The 16,139-nt window shown below is 52.2% G+C and overlaps 1 protein-coding gene across 3 annotated transcripts; it reads right to left on the bottom strand.

Moving 5' to 3' along the window:
- Positions 1 to 695: 695 nt before the first annotated feature.
- Positions 696 to 14,079, bottom strand: MYLK2 (myosin light chain kinase 2). 3 transcript variants are annotated; one of them, XM_008577232.1, is made up of 13 exons: positions 14,028 to 14,079; positions 13,506 to 13,559; positions 13,004 to 13,400; positions 11,756 to 12,054; positions 10,112 to 10,217; positions 9,345 to 9,438; positions 6,646 to 6,755; positions 6,421 to 6,562; positions 3,153 to 3,223; positions 2,901 to 3,029; positions 2,164 to 2,316; positions 1,881 to 2,013; positions 696 to 776 (listed from the first exon to the last, which is right to left on the bottom strand). In XM_008577232.1, exons 1-13 carry the CDS (start codon positions 14,077 to 14,079, stop codon positions 696 to 698), a joined length of 1,821 nt encoding a protein of 606 aa, XP_008575454.1. The 3 variants fall into 3 exon arrangements, with proteins under 3 accessions (XP_008575454.1, XP_008575447.1, XP_008575440.1); XM_008577225.1 differs by having other exon boundaries at positions 13,004 to 13,454; XM_008577218.1 differs by having other exon boundaries at positions 13,004 to 13,559.
- Positions 14,080 to 16,139: the final 2,060 nt, after the last annotated feature.

A 16,139-nucleotide genomic window follows, 5' to 3' on the forward strand; every position in this document is an offset into this window, starting at 1 on the left:
CCCCAGGCTTCTCCCCTCCCCCTCAGCCAGGCCTGGGCTGGGCGCCCTCTCTCTCACACAAAGTTCCTGTGTGTTGGTGGTCGCAAGGAAGGTGGGTGGGGGCCGGGCCCGGGCCAGATGGTGTGTGCTAGGCCTTATCGGTTGGGAGTGGGGAGGCGGCAGGAGCATGGAGGTCCTCTTTCACAAAGCCTGCTCTGTCTTCCCTGGCAGCTGGGCCTTAGGAATTGGAGTTGCTGCCTTCCTGCCCTGCCATGAGCCTCCCATCCACAACTGCAGAAGCCCTACATGCTGGGACCCCCAGCCATCCCACCCCAGCTAGGAGCAAGCCGAGGCTGGGGATGCCCCAGGTGGGGCAAAGCAGGGATCACCAGGGCAGCAGTTCAAAGAGGGGGAGCTGGGGAGGGACAGGGAGCAGTTTCAACGGGCACATGGAGTCTGGGGCGTAGCTGACAGGCCGGAGCCCTGTCTAGGGAGGCACTAGCAGGATGGATCCAGGTCATGCTCCGAGGCGGCTCATGTTGGGGAAGCGGTCACTGCATAGGGGCTTGGGGAGCCCCGAGCCTCCCAGCCTGGTGCAGCCTTTTCCTGGCCAGCTGGCCCCAGGGATCTGGCCTTCTTTCTCTGGCCTTCTGGGCTGGGTGGCCTCAGCCCTGGCCATTGTGTGGCTGCATCCAGGCCTCAGCTGCTCCTGGGGCTCAGACCCCCAGAGTCATCAATGCCCCCGAGCTGCTGATCTTCTTGAAGCGGTTAGCAGCGCTGACAGCAATGAAGTTTTTCTGGAGGATGAGGGAAAGGGAATCCCAGTCAACACTGGGGCAGAGGAGAAGCTGTGGGACAGCTGAGTGTCATCTTTAAGGTCCCCTTCATTTCAGGAGGGTCAGAGGCCAGGGAGGGTGCAGTGCCCAAAATGGCCACAGGAGGCGCCATGACACTGCGTTGTCTAGGATTCCTTCCCTCATTCGACAGACATGTCAGCCAGACCTGAACTGAGTACTGCTCTGCTCAAAACACTCCCGTGGCTCCAGTTCCACTCAAGGTAAAAGACAGGCCTGGGCCAGTGAGTCCCTTTGCCATGGCCGGTGAGTCCCTCCACACCCTGTCCCCCTGTTGCTCTCTGACTCCATGCCTACCCCCTCATCCACTCCACTCCAGCCACACTGGCCCCCTACTTCTTCCTCATACTTGCCAACTGTGCTTCTGCCTCAGGGCCTATGCAGTGGCCGTTCCCTCTTCCTGGAAAACTCCTCCCCAGTACTGGCGCGGCTCAGCCCTCACCTCCTTCTGGTCTTTGTTCACAAGCTCCTCCTCAGTGAGCCCTCCCTGACCCAATATTTAAAAGTGCAATTTCTCCCCTGGCACTCCTGACCACCTTTATTTTTTTAGAGCCCTTTCTTAACCCCTTCTAATAACTCCCCACTTCCCACCAAAAGTAAGTCCGCAAAGACTGAGATCCTTGTCTCTTTTGCTGACTGTTGTATCCTAGTGTCTAGGCCTGCGTTTGAATCTGGCTGGGTGACTTTGGGCAATTCACTTCTGGTCTCTGAGACTCACTGTTCTCATCTGTAAAATGAGCATAATCATCCCAGAAGTAGTAGATGCTCAGTAAGTATTTGAGAAATAAAGGAAGGTAACCCGTGATGGGTTTGGAGATATTTTCTTGAGCTCAAGTCCTGGATGGATGCCCCTCTCCAAGATGGAGGGTGTGGGTGGATTCTTGGTTCCAGAGCAAGAGTCAGCTCAAGACAAAGAGGAAAAAGCCAACCCTACCCAGACAGGACCAGACCTGGTCAACAGAAACTGCCAAGGCAGGGCTGGTGAAACCTAGGACCTCTTCCTGCCCGATGACACCTCCCTCCTCCCCACCCTGGGTCCAGCAGTACCTTCCAACGCCTCTTCATAAGGTATTTCTTAAGCAAGATCTGGGACTTGAGGCGTCGGTTACAGCGCTTGGCTTTCTCTGCCAGGTTGTTGAGCCAGGGATGGGCAAGGCACTGTGCGGCGCTCATTCGGGCCCTGTGGGGAGCGGAGCAGTGTGGTGATGGTGGGCAGCACGCCTGTGAGGCACCGGAGCCCAGCCGGCTTCCTGGCCCTGATCCCACACCGCGGGCACACACACGCACCAAGCTTGCACACATAGGGTTCACATCCTGGGGTGAGCCTCACCCCTGGTCCTTGACGATGAGGTTGGAGACGAAGTCTTTGGCTTCGTCTGATACGGCCTCAAAGGTTTCCTCGTCAAAGTACCAGTTGCCAGATAGGACGTTGTTTAGGGTCTCTGTGTCATCATCTCCCAGGAAGGGGGAGAGGCCGCTCAGCCTAGAGGAAAGGGATGGTGGGGGGCAGGTAGGTGAGATCAGAGATGCTGAGTCACGTTTGGGGGGAGAGGGGATGGGGGCAGAACCTAGGAGGCAGCACCATGAGCTGAAAACTCCCCCAGCCTCTCCAGTGGGACAGACCTGGGTTTGTATCTGGCTGGGTGACTTTGGGCAAGTCACTTCCCCTCTCTGAGCCTCACTCTTCTTATCTGTAAAATGGGCATAATCATCCCACTTTCCAGGGTTACAGTGAAGATGAGGAATGATGAGTGCAAAGTACGTGGTGAGTGTACAGAAAATCCCCACTACCCCTTTGCCCCCATCCTGGGTCACCTGATATCAGCTGTCCAGAGCCCTAGGCTGGGATGCTATGCCTTTAGGGGCCTTGGTTTTTCCATCTATAAAATGGGCATAAAGTCTCCCTTTCCTGGTTCTCCCTTGCATTCCTCACCCCCAACAAACCCCTAACTGAGGGATTGGGGAGGTGGGACCACCTCGCCAGGACCCCAAGGCCAATCTTGGCCTCAGCTGCCCGCCCACATACCCCAACCAACCCCACAAACACCACCCTTCCTTGGGGCTCACAGCATGTAGGTGATGACCCCCAAACTCCACATGTCTGTCTTATCGGAGATTTGGTCGTAATTCACCACCTCAGGTGACAGGAACTCCGGGGTCCCAAAATTCACCTTCAGCTTCTCATTGGGGTTATACCTGGGGGTAAGACCGAGAGCTCAGAGCAGAGCATCTGGCCTGTTCCCAGCCACCCTCTACCCCTCCTTTGCCCCTGCTGACCTCAGAGGCTGGTTTTGTTCTCCCCACCCACCCAGGTGGTACCTCCGTGCCAGGCCAAAGTCAATGATCTTCACCAAATGGCCCGTGGTGTTGACACACAGGATGTTCTCTGGCTGAGGAGAAAGGGGGTGATTTGGATTGGCCTCTGACCCAGTTCACCCTCCCTCCCCCACCAGGCCTATCCAAGTCCCAGGCCCCCAGAATGGGCAGCTGTCAGAGAGTCTCCAGACTTGCCTGCTCTGGGCATACATAAGGATCCCGAGGCCCCAAGAGGGATTTGTACCAGACCTCAAAGCACAAGAACTCTTAGTGTGGATTCAGGCAGGATATCCTTCCATTTAAGGCCATGAAAGAACAACATTCTAGCAATTCTGAGGATGGAGAAACTGAAGGCTGCAGAGGAGAAGTGTGCCCCAGGCTGGGAGGCCTGTGCAAGGCCACCACTAGATACGTAGAGCTCCAGAGACCAGAGAAAGAAAACACCAGCTCAGGGCTGCCAGAGAAAGCCCCTCAGGAAAAGAGAGGGCTTTACACTGCTCCGGATATGCTCAAAGATGGGCTACTCTGTCTCCTCAGTTAACAATAACCACAACAAGCTACAAAACAGTCCAGCCGTGTGTCACTCCCTTTCTATGCTTTAGCACATCAATTCTCCCAACAGCTCTAAAGGCATATACTGTTATCTGAGATAAAACTTTTACAGTGAGATATTGTTACCATCTACCCCCATTTTACAGCTGAGCAAACTGAGGATCAGATACAGAAGTGACTTAGCCACAGTCACCCAACAAGTAAGTCATAGAGCCAGGATTTGAACCCAGGATGGTCTGACTCCAGCGCTGGCATCCTGATGTCCCCCTGCTGCTGCTTGCCAGCAAGGACCCACAGTGCATTCTACGGGATGGGGGCTGGGGTGGACACAGTGCCACTGGGTTGACTCTTCCAGGGCAGGGACCATCTTCTCCCGGCCTCCTTGGTCCCCACCGTCAGTGTCTAACAAAGGCACCCAGTGGGTGCTCAGCCAAGGCTCAGAGAAAACTTGTGCCCCAAGCACAAGTGAACATGTGAATGAAGCTACTGCAAGCTACTTCCTCCCCAGTCTAGGCCACCATGTCCTTCTCCTGTAACACAAGGACACAGGACTAATCTGAGGTTGCAGGGTATAAACATTTTAAAGTTAACAATGGTTCAAAGGCAGGAGATTTTGCACAAAGTAGCTGATTTCTAGCACCTCCTGAAAAACCAGAAGCCCTGGCCACATGGGCCTCATGCCTTGGAGTAAGTTGCCAGTGCCCGAGATAGGACGAAAGTCCTCTAGCTCTTCTGTGGTCTCCATTACCTCAGCCTGGCCCATTCAGCACATTTCTGTCATTTGTCTGGGTTCTGTGGCCATTTGATTCCCTCCCCCATTGCTACTCTTAAGGTCTCCAATGAACACTTTCTGAAGGCCCTTTTAGAATTGATACATTCATTCAGAGAAGGACATTAATGATTTAATAGCTCAGCCTGGTGTCCCACCAAAACAGGGAAAGAAAAGAAAGGTTCCAGGGTACAAGCTTTTGGGGAAACAAGGCAGACAAATCTCCTTTTGGAGATTCTCAATCTGCACACAGGGGGTCCTCAGAAGTCCTGTGGCCAAGAGACCTGGACATGACCTTTGGGCTGGGGTTCGCCCAACTTACTTGATTGTGAAAACCTTTTCTGATGAAAAACTTATTGCTATCCTGAAAAAAACACATTTTAGGATACAGAGGCTTAAGGCTGCGCTTCTTCCCAGGGCATTGCATTTTAACTGGGGACCCTGCTCTACTCCCACAGAAATTGGCTTTCACGGGAGAAAGGCAGGCCTCCAATGCCACCATGCGGCACCAGCTGCTCCCAGATCAGTGAACAGGGCCACCATCTGCCCCGTAACTCAGGAGTCACTCTTGACTCTCTCCTCTCCCTAACCCCCACACATGCAAACCATCAGCAAATCAAATTGGCTCAATTTTCAGAATGTATCTGTCATCTGGTTGCGTCCCGCCTCCTCCACTGCTACTCTGGCTCAAGCCCCTGTCTGCTCTCTCCTGGCCTACACAACAGCCTCCTAAATTCCCTGCTTCAACTTTGGCCCCATTGAAACTCATCTCCTGGCCCTCCTCGCTTCCTCATCTGTCAGTGGGTATGATAAGAGCACACCTAACCCAGTGAGCTGTTGGGAGGATCAGGCACTCACTCAGAGCAGTGTCTGACGCCTGGTAAACCCGGGATTGGGGTTGGAAGCAGCAGCAGCATCTCCCTGCTCTGCTTCACACTTCGAATGCTCTGGCCCTTGCTTACTTCTCCAATTTCACCTTGTACATCTCCCCATACTTGCTCATAACACTTTTAATAGTTGATTTGTATATTTAGTCATTATTTTAAGAATGTCTGTTTCCTCTACTAACCTGTAGGCTCCATGAGATGGGGACCATGTCCTTTGTAGTCCCTATGCCTAACAAGGTACCTTCCAGTAGCAGGTGCTTAGTACATATTTATGAAATGAATGAATAAAGGTACTATCCACTCTGCTGACAGGTGCTGACCCACCTAGTCTTGCCACCTAACCCACAAGCATTAACATCTGCCATCAGGATGGAGAACACCTGGCGCTGGCACTGCCCCTGCCTACTCCATGCCTGGGGCAGACGTCTCTAAGCTCCAGGCAGCCGCTATCACCTGATCAAAGTTGGTGTGATACATAAAATCTATTTGTTCTTCCTGACCTACTATGAGCATGGTGCTGAGCAAGGTCAGAAGAGGGATGTAAGTATCCTTTCCTTCAGCATTTTTGTTAGCACCTGCCTCATGCGCATAGCTGCACTGGTACCATACTTATTTGTAAGCTCTGTGAGTGCAGGGATTTTAATCTATTTGTTCACCACTGGATCTCCACCACCTAGAACACTGCCTGGCATGAATCAATAAACAAACATTCATAGCACCTATCACAGGCCAACACTGAGGTAGGTGCTATTGCAACACTTATTAGCCACTTGTATGTTTGAGACACTGAGCTTGGGGCTCACAGGACTGCAAATGACCCTTTCAACAAATACTACTGGACTAAGAAGTTCCATGAAAGCTGGGACCATTTTTTCCTCTCTGTTGTATCCCTAGCTATCAGCACTTACTAAGTGCTCAATAAACCCTTTTTGAATTGCTGGTTGGGAGGGTAGCTGGAGAAAGAGAAGGAGGGATGGGAGGATGGAGGGATGGCCAGTTCTAACAGATTTCAGGTGGTCGGATGCTGCTTCTGACCCCTCCCGGGAGGCCCCAACCCCAGTACCTTGAGGTCCAGGTGCAGAACCCTCATCTTGTGCATGAAGAGAATCCCATCACAGATCTGCCTGACAAACACCATGGTGTCCACTTCGGTCAGCTGGTAGTCCTCATCCACAATCCTCTCGAAGAGCTCACCGCCCTCGATGCTGTGTGCACACACCCTTCCACAGGCTTGCTCTGGGCCTGCAGGCACCCCCACCCAGCCCCAACCCCCACTGCCGGCACTCACTACTCCATGAACAGTATGATCTCATGTGAGGTCTCAATGGCCGCATAAAGCTGGATCAGATTGCGGTGGTTCAGCTGGTTCATGACCTCAATCTCGAGCATCACCATTTCCTGAGGACCGGGGAAGTCAAGGGTACCAGTCAAGCATCATCACTGCCTGTCCTCCACACTCCATACCTACACCCTTGGCCAGACTTGGTGGGCCTTGCCTGGACCACTGCCCAGCCTCCTTGCTGATCTTGCCTCCCTCTCTCCTCCACCCATAAGTCTGCTGTCCTCACCACTCCCAGCCATTCCTGCTGGGACTCCTTCCTTCTGCTGGCTCTCCTTCTCCTGACTGAATACTGGCACGCCCAAGGGCTCTGTCCACCCCCCTCATCTCTTCCCTCCCTCTGCTCTCTTCCTGGGCATTTTCATCAACTGATGAGAGGGACTGGATGAGAATGCCCAGGGAGAATTTACATGCCCGTGACTTTACATTCCAAGTAAATGAAATCGATTCTCAAATACATATCTCTACCTCTGAGCATTCCCTTGAGTGCCAGGCTCCAATATATCCAACTGCCTATATGCCATTTCCCTTGGCTGTCTAATAGGCATCTCAAATCTATCATGTCCGAAATTAAACCCTTCCCCACAATTGAGTTGCCTTCAGCTTGCCCATCAGTGAAAGGACACCACGCTTCACCACGTGTGCAGAACAAAAAGTTAGAAGCTATCCAGATTCCTCTCTTCCTCATGTCCCACATACTTTCAAACTACATTATAAATCCAATCATTTCTCCATTTCCCTTGGCTGTCTAATAGGCATCTCAAATCTATCATGTCCGAAATTAAACCCTTCCCCACAATTGAGTTGCCTTCAGCTTGCCCATCAGTGAAAGGACACCACGCTTCACCACGTGTGCAGAACAAAAAGTTAGAAGCTATCCAGATTCCTCTCTTCCTCATGTCCCACATACTTTCAAACTACATTATAAATCCAATCATTTCTTAAGTCCTCCAACACTGCCTTCATAGTCTAAGCCACCCCTTTCTTTTTTTTTTTTTTTTTGACAGATGCTCAGTATGGGGATCTGAACCCTTGACCTTGGTTTCATCAACACCAGCCTCTATCCAACTGAGCTAATCAGCCAGCCCTATGCCACCAATATTCAAAAAGCTTGCAAGTCATTTGTCACATTGGTACGTTGATATTAGCTATGGTGGGAATATTTACAGCACGGAAATTGGCAAATGATACAAATCAGGCCTCTCCCCCAACCTGCCCCACCCAGAGCCAGTTGTTAAACATGAACCATCACATCACTGTCTGAATTTCTCCTCCTCTCCCTTTATTCCATTCCTTCACTCAGATCTCCCTCACATACTACTTTGTTAGAGAGGTCTAATCTCACCACCCTATCTAAAACAGCACCCCCTGGCCCTATACTCCCTATCCCTTATCTGGCTTTATTTTTCCCTCTAGCACACTTCTCAGTACCTGATACTAAATGCTTTTTATTTTGTTTGGTTTTTTCCTTGTCTGTCCCTCTACTCTAGCAAGTCGGCCCCATGAGAGCAAAGACTTTTATAGTTCACTGACATTTCCCTAGCACCTGGCACAGTAAATGGCACAAAAAAGGGGCTCAGTAATTAATTAATCAGTTGCTAACTCCAATTAATTTGTACAGCACAAAGGTACTGAACATCTGTGTTGAACCAGGTCCTGTGATAGAGGTCTGAGACCCATCAGTCAATAACACCACTCCAGGCCCTGTCAACTGGAGGAGACGGAGAAGGACATAGTCACCTAGAAAATACATTCCTTCCGAATGTACTCAGACTATGATGGGAAACTCAGGGCTGCAGCACTCTGGAGCTGTTTCTCATGCTATTGCTGGGCGTCGGGACTTTGCACGTGCCATTGTGTTTGCCTGGAATGCCCACAACCTCAGTCAGCAGCACCCCCTGCTATTTCTGGGCCTTTACCCTCATAGTCTGCTCTGCCTGAAACTCTCCTCCCTGCCTTCTCCACTGGAACTTCTCTTCATTCTTCAAAGCCTTCACTTAGGAAACAGCTGATCCAAGAAGTTTCCCTAACCCCTTGGGCTGAGTCAGGAGCCACCCCTGACCTCCCACATCTTATTGTCTCCCCACTCCAGCTTTCCTGAGTTACAGCTCTGATCACACTAGCTGGGTCATCACCACCTCCTCACATACCAGACTCCCTCACTCCATGGGAGCCTCTGCCTGCCTATATTCATTCATTCATCCCTTGAACAAACACTGCTCATGGCCTCCTCTGAACCTGGCCTACACTGGGAGTTAGAGGCAAAGCTCTAGACCAGGATTGTTTGACTTGCCATCAGCTCCCTGAGGGCGGGGACCACATCCACTTCACTTTGGAACCCCCACTGCCCAGCATGGGACCTGGCCCAGAGCCTACACTCATCAGGGTTTGTTGAGTTGAACCAGAGGGCATGAATATCCCATGCCTAGAAGAGGAAGTCCCCAGATAAGTTCACTAACTGAGGTGTCTGGTTTCAGGGTAGGGGCAGCAGGGCTGTCTGTTTGTCTATCTATCTGTATGGCATCTTTATGACAACAAGAAGGCTCCCACACCAGGCCCCTGGCTCAGCAGCCTGAGTGGAGGGAGGTGGGAGATGCCCACCCCAAGCATCACTTCCACCTCCTGAGAAGCCAGCCCCCCTCCACTACCTTGTCTTTGGGGGTCTGTTTCTTGATGACCTTGGCTGCCAGCTTGAGGCCTGTGGCTTTCTCTGTGCAGGTACAGACTGCTCCAAACTTGCCTCTGGAAAGAGAATAGGCTGGAGTGAGGGGCCTCCAAGGAGCACAGGGGTCAGCAGCATCCTGTGCTCTGATCCCCTCTTGGCCCTAGACCTGATGGTGCTCTGGATCCTTCTGTGTGAGAAGGGAGCGCTCACCCCAGCCAGCCCCGACTCCTTCCTGAAGCTGCAATGAGCTGCACTGCCCGGACAATGACTGAAAGCAGGTTCTTTGAACCACACAGACCATGTGCACAGGAAGGGCAGGCTCATTGGGAGGAGACCCTGGGATGCGACCCCACAGGTTTAGGGCAGGAAAGGGCCCTGGGGAAGGCACCTTCAAGCAGTGGGAAGGAAGCTATCTGTAGAGGTACAAGATCGAGTCAGGGCTTTTTACAAAGCAGGAATCACCACGAGGGGGTCAGTGTGGTGCCTGGAATGGAGAAAGACAGGAAAATACTGTGTATTTCCTATGGGAAATACTCAATAACCAATGTTCGTATCTGTGTGAGTGACACGACATTGAGTGCATATCAGCCCAAGACAGCTTGCACACAACGGGTGACCACATAGAAGTGAATGTGTTCATGTGGGCCATGTCCAAGTGGGGTGTGTCTGGGCCTTGCATGGGAAGATGTGAGGCTACAGGGGCTGGGTGGTCTCCCACCACGGGTGCCGGCTTGGGGTCCCAGCTCTCACCCTCCAAGTGCCTCCTTGGAGTTCATGCTGAATTCGCTGTTGACATTTCCTATCCTCAGCTCCACGATGCGGTGGGGGAAGGGGGCCGGGGGTGGTGGGCAGTCATCTGGGGAGGCAGAGCAGAGCCCTCATGGTCAGTGTCAGGGGCTGCTGATGATTCACCTTGGCTCCACCCCCTCCTACCTGACCTAGCCCCATCCAGGGAAGTTAAGTTCACCACCTGACAAATGGGGAACCCCTGGCTCCAGGAGAGGTGCTGGGGCCCAGTTTCCAATTTCAGTTCTGTCACGAAGACATAAAATGCCTTGGGAGGCCTCTGCCCCGTCAGAGGGGATCCAGCTTCTCCCAGCAGGACAATGGGGACAACTGTTCCTCTTCGACCCTCCCTTATTATAAGGTATGAGGACGCCATCCCAAGCTGTCTGCGCTTCCACTAGAAACAATAAATCAAACAAATAAACTTGGCAGCTATGAAGTGGAATGCCAGATAGTGGGATTGTTGTGTCTGGATGATGCGGTAGGTGGTGCGATCTGCCTACCATGCCCTCTAATAACGCCACATGCTGGCCAGACCTGTGGCAGGGCCGTGGACTGAGATGTTTGGTGGGGAGATACCGCCACCTAGCGTCAAGTGAGAGGAACAGCAGACCCTCAAGGCCTGAAGACTGAGTCATCGGGAACGGAAACCTCTTTATAAATAGTAAGAGGCGGCAGGGAAGCTGCGCTGGTGATAAATTAAACGGCCCTTGGAGGTGGTTCAGATCCCGTCACCCCAGGATGTGCCTTCTGGGTGGGGCGGAGCGGAGGTCTCTGCCGCTGCTGGAGGCAGGGCTCCTGGCTGCCGCCCAGCCGCCAAGTCCTCCCACCCTGTCTGGGTGGCACTATGCCGCTCACCAGGCAGGCTGGACAGTCTCCCAGAGCACCTCGGCCTGGAGGAAGGGGGGGTGTCAGGACACTCTGGGCTCTTCTGACCCCATCTCACCCCACCCCCAGCTTTGCTGCACCCCCTCCCGAACCCTTTCCCTATTCATTTGCTCGCTGAGCTCCCTCATGCTCAGTGCTTTCTGCTCCCCACTGAGTAAACCAACAGCTCCTGTCTAATCATCAGTGAGGGCCACTCCACAGTCCTGCCCCGTCTCACATGCCACGTTTCCTTGGTCACTGCTCCCACACACAGACACTGTGCTCCTCAGCTCATGAACCCTCTATGGCTCCCATAACCCCCTCCCCCGACCATGTAGTTTAACTACCAAAGCCTAGCATTTGAACCCTTCTACAGATTGACCTTAAATTCCACCATCCAGTGAACTCCTGTTGCCCCAATAACCTGCCTAATTTTTTAAAACCCCATTTTAGCCAAAGTAGAAGAAAGTCAAAAGTGGGCTCTGGAGTCAGGCTGTTCTGACAGGTTCAAATCCTGTCTTCACTGTATGTTTTTGGGCACTCCCCTTTTCTAAACCTTCATTTCCCCATCCCTCAAAAGGTAATACTTCCTGGGATTGTGTGACACTTAGATGAATCGGTCTGGGTGAGGCATGGCTCAGGGCAGCTCAGCTCTCTGAATGGGGAGACTTGGGACTGGTAGCCTCCTTCTCTCTCCCCGAGCCCCAGAGCATCCCCAGCCCCCACCTTCCCCTGGCCTACCCAAAATCTGGAAGCAGTCTTCCTCCCTGGCTGTGGGACAGAGGGCCTGCCCCACCTCTGGTCTCTCTGAGGGAACAGCCTGGAACTCGATCCCCCTCGAGGTGTCCCCTTGCACCTTAGCCTGGACAGCCTGGCCTGCGTCTTTCTCTTCTGCTTCCTTCTGGCTCCCTGCCAGTTTGTTCTTCCCTCCTTCAGCCTTGGCTGGCCCAGGATCTGTGGGGCTGGGGGTAATGGGCACTCCTTCAAAGGTGAGCTCTGATGCCTCACTTAGGGGCTTCTTGGCCAGAAGCTTCTCAGAGCTAGAAGGAAAGAACACAGGGATGAAGCCCTCAGCAGCCACAGACCTGTGGCGTTGGGCAGGCCTCAGGTAGGTCTCACTTCCAAAGCCTCATATGCAATCTGGAGCTAATACAACCCTGACCACTCCACCCACCCCCCAACACTACCCCAAATGCGTGGGGTGGGGTGATGCATCCAGACTCATTTTGTACAAAATCAAGGGATGTTAACACCATAAATGGCTGTGGTTATTATCTTGAGCATCAACACACTAATAGATCATTAATAATTATTAATTGGATTGTTGATATGGTTAATCATCATGTGGATACAACTAGCTCTTGATTCATAAAAACTGTGGTGATGTAATTGATATTAATACATAATTATCAAATTGATATGGTTAAGTGTTAAATAAATAATAAAACAAAAACAAAAAATAATTAAAAAACAAAAAGATATGGTAAATGTTATGATTGTCGTTTACCAATATATCATTAGTGACCTCATTAGCATTCAGGTTAACTGATGTTGTATTATGGTTATGAAAGTATTAGTAATGATCCACCAATTTGGTTATTAATCATCTTTTTCATATTATACCAATAATTATATTAAGAAGAAGGGTTATCCTTTCTGCCTGACATGTCAGCCCCGCTCTTGGCTAGACCCAAACCCATGAAGCATGGGGAACTTTGGACCTAGGAGGCCTAGAGGAGTTCAGCCTCAGTGGTCTTTGAAGACCTCTTCTGTCTGATATTCCAGGCCTCTATGAACTATGGCAAAGTCCTTATTTCTGCAGGGGACAAGGTGGTAGAGCCAATGCCCAGGACAGAGGCAACTGAACATCAAAACTACTCTCCCAGCACTGCATGTGATGACAGTGATGCCCAAGACAGGGGAATTAAGCACGAACCCTGGGGACAGAGGCACAGGACCCATCCCCACTCCCAGGCAAGGGGCATTCACCTCGAGATGACAGCAGGGCAGCTGGGGCTATGCAGAAAGGCAGGTGAGCCCCTCCTGGCCGCTGATTGGCCCTCTGCTGCCTTCTTGCCCACCTTAGGCTCTCCAGGGTCCCGGCTGCCTGAGGTTCCCTGTTTAGCGTTGGGCTTCTTGACACTGGCCTCGGCTGTCAAAGTCTTCTGGGGCAGGGCAGCTGGCTGCCCAGCACTGCCCTCCGCAGGCCCCCCACCCTTGCTACTCTCTCCCTCAGGGCCCTGGCTGCTAGTTGAGGGTTGGGCCAAGGCACCATCCCCTTTCTCTGGGGCAGAGGCTTTGGTATATTTCTTCACGGTGGGAGGGCCCGGATCTTTCTTTGGGTCTGGAGGGCCAGGATCTTTCTTTGGGTCTGGAGGGCCAGGATCTTTCTTTGGGTCTGGAGGGCCTAGTTCTTTCTTTGGGTCTGGAGGGCCTGGATCTTTCTTTGGATCTGGAGGGCCAGGATTTTTCTTTGGGTCTGGGGAGCCACGGTCTTTCTCTGCAGTTGGAGTTCCTTTACCTGCAGCACCTTTAGGTGCTTTGTCTGCAAAGGAGATGAGACACCCATCAGGATCCACTCTCATTCCCCTCCGTCTCCAGCCAGGCTGGGCAGATACCACCTCTGAGCCCAGCCCCACTCAGGCAACTACTTGCAAATGTTTGTTTCCCTGAGTCTCTGAGGCCACCGATGCAGCCCAGAGGTGGGCTGCTGGAATCTTGGAGGCCCTCTGTGAGAGGCTTCTGACCCTTTGGGTGGGCCTTGATGGCCCCGCCATCCCTTGCCCAGAATGTTTAGGTGCATCCCCAACAGCCATCCATGGAGGCTTCACGTTTTCCCGGGAGGGCTTCATGCAGGCCCTGGACCCAGCCCAACCCTACCCAGAGATCATTCTGATTTCCGAGTCCCCCATGGGCCATGCGAAGAAGCCTCGGGCACAGAACTCCCACTGAGGAACCTGCCCAACCCTGGATTCAAACACCCCTCCCCAAGCTCCTCCCTCCCTCTTGGCACCTGTTGACAAGCTCTGGATTCTCAGCTCAACTGCTCCATTTTCTTTCGCCATGCGGTAGGGAGGTATGTGCTTCTGTTTGTCTAACTCAAGTCTTTCTAGCTGCAGAAAGAAGAGTGGGGTGTGTCAGGCTGTCGTATTCTTCCTCTTGTCTGGCTGTGGAGAGAGAAGAGGCCGAGACCAACTGACTGAGAGGAGAGAGGTACCTGGAGCTGAGAGGGGAGACCTGGTGCCCGTCTGTCTTGCAGTGGCTGCTCAGGAGCAATCCTGGAGTGGTTGTAAGGGATTGGGCCGGGTGGGCAGAGGCGGAGGCAGGGGCGCGAGTAGCAGAGGCGGGGACGGAGGAGAGGATCTCTTACACCAGGGGCCATGTAGCTCAGACTGCCACCACCTGTCACTCTTGGCCCCTGTTCAGAGGACACGGCATTCTTCCCACAGCCTGACTGGGGAAGAATGGTGTTGGAACAAGCAAGAAGAGAAAAGGGAGGGGGCAGCTGGGGCCCTGGGGGAGCAGCCCTTTTCCCAGGTCTTGCCCAGTATCCCTGACTTGGACAGGATCAGCAGGGGCGTGGAAAAAGAAGGGCTCTCAGGCAAGGCTGATGGGCAAGCCTGTGCCCAGGCTGGGCCTTGGCTTTGCCTACCTGCATGCCACATCTCCTGGGTATCCCTAGAACCTGGTTAGAGCCACACAGGCCCAGGAATAATCACCCTGCCCCAGTGCCTAGCTATGTGCCCCTGGCATCCGGACCTATTTGGATCATCTTTGGGTTAGAAATTGTCTCAGGTGCATTTGCTCAATGTGTCCACAGGCCTGAAAGCATTTTCTTTGGAAAATGTCTTGGGCTCCTGAAGAGATGGAGGCTGTCCAATTGGCCATGGGAGATGGTCAGTGCTCTGTGCCCCTCCCCTGAGCTGATCTAGGTCTCTCCAATAGCCCACCTGGAAGGAGGGGGCTGGTGGAGAGTCTTTTCTAGGCTCCTCCACTACAATGGAGACCGAGGAGCAGTCCAGCCCAAGGTATTCAAGCTGAGATGGGATGGATGTTCCACTGCCTGGGGCTGTCTGCCCAGAGCCTTTCTCTGAGGGGCCCCTGAGAATTAGCCAGAGTCATGTGCCTCAGAAGCAGCTGTGGAGTGAGTGTCTGCGTTCAGGTCCTGACTGTGGTAAACCATCCAATCTGCTCCGTGGTAAACTCCACTCTGCTCCATGGCCTCAGCTCCTCTACCACTGCCCTTAGATGAGAGAAGGGAGGGAGAGTGCAGCACCTCTAAGCAATGGGGACACACATAGCTGTAAAAAAAAAATTGAGGAAGCTTTTAATGAACTGATATGAAGCAACCTCCAAAGTGAAGAAAAAAAAATGCAGAATAGCATGCAGAGCATGCTATCATTTGTCTAAAGGATGGGGAGAATAATACTATACAATTTTTCACTTCATACACGTAAGAGTTTCTTGGCAAGATAAACAAGAAACTAGGGACCAAGGGTGGGAGGGAGATGTCACTGTGTACTCTTTTACATTTTTTGAACTATGAACTATGTGAATGGATTACTATTCAAAACATGTGATTTTTTTTTTTAAGTGAGCAAATGCTGAGAGTTCTTGGTATAGGCTAGCAAAAACCAGAGTTGGAGCTCCTTCCCCAATCTTGACTATTTTTGCTCTGCTTGTTCCTCTCCTCCATGTCTGACCCTCTTCTCCAGTCCTGGCCCTCCTCTTCTCTATATCTTTTCTTCAAGGTCCATTTGACAGCCTGCCTCCTCCAGGTAGCAAAAGGAATAACTAATGTCTCTATGGCACTCGCAGTGTGCCAGGCATTGTTCTAAGTGCTCTTATGTAGATTCACTCATCTACCCAGTGAGGTAGTGATGATCACCTACCTCACAGGGGGCGGTATATAAAGCATTTAGAACAGTGCATGGGTGCATAGTAAGTGCTACGTAAATGCCAGCTGTTTCATCTCCATTTCGCAGATGTAACAGGAAAACTGAGTCACAAGGCAAAGTCACAGAGTTGGGATTGGAACCATCTAACCCAAGGCTCAGCTCATAATCACTCTGCCCCATGCCTCCCTCTCACAGATTGGGGAAGCAGATTACAGATGGGGAAACTG

The sequence above is a fragment of the Galeopterus variegatus genome, unplaced genomic scaffold (genome assembly GCF_000696425.1).
Source record: "Galeopterus variegatus unplaced genomic scaffold, G_variegatus-3.0.2 Scaffold65, whole genome shotgun sequence".
NCBI classification, from domain to species: domain Eukaryota; kingdom Metazoa; phylum Chordata; class Mammalia; order Dermoptera; family Cynocephalidae; genus Galeopterus; species Galeopterus variegatus.

Bases quoted from the DNA above. Each gene is read 5' to 3' on its own strand.
- MYLK2 (XM_008577218.1), bottom strand. From the start codon at position 14,079: ATGGCGAAAGAAAATGGAGCAGTTGAGCTGAGAATCCAGAGCTTGTCA. The intron at 6,563-6,645 runs GTGAGTGCCGGC...GTGTGCACACAG, and splicing joins ATCATACTGTTCATGGAGTA to CATCGAGGGCGGTGAGCTCT. The intron at 3,030-3,152 runs GTACCACCTGGG...TCTTACCCCCAG, and splicing joins GACTTTGGCCTGGCACGGAG to GTATAACCCCAATGAGAAGC.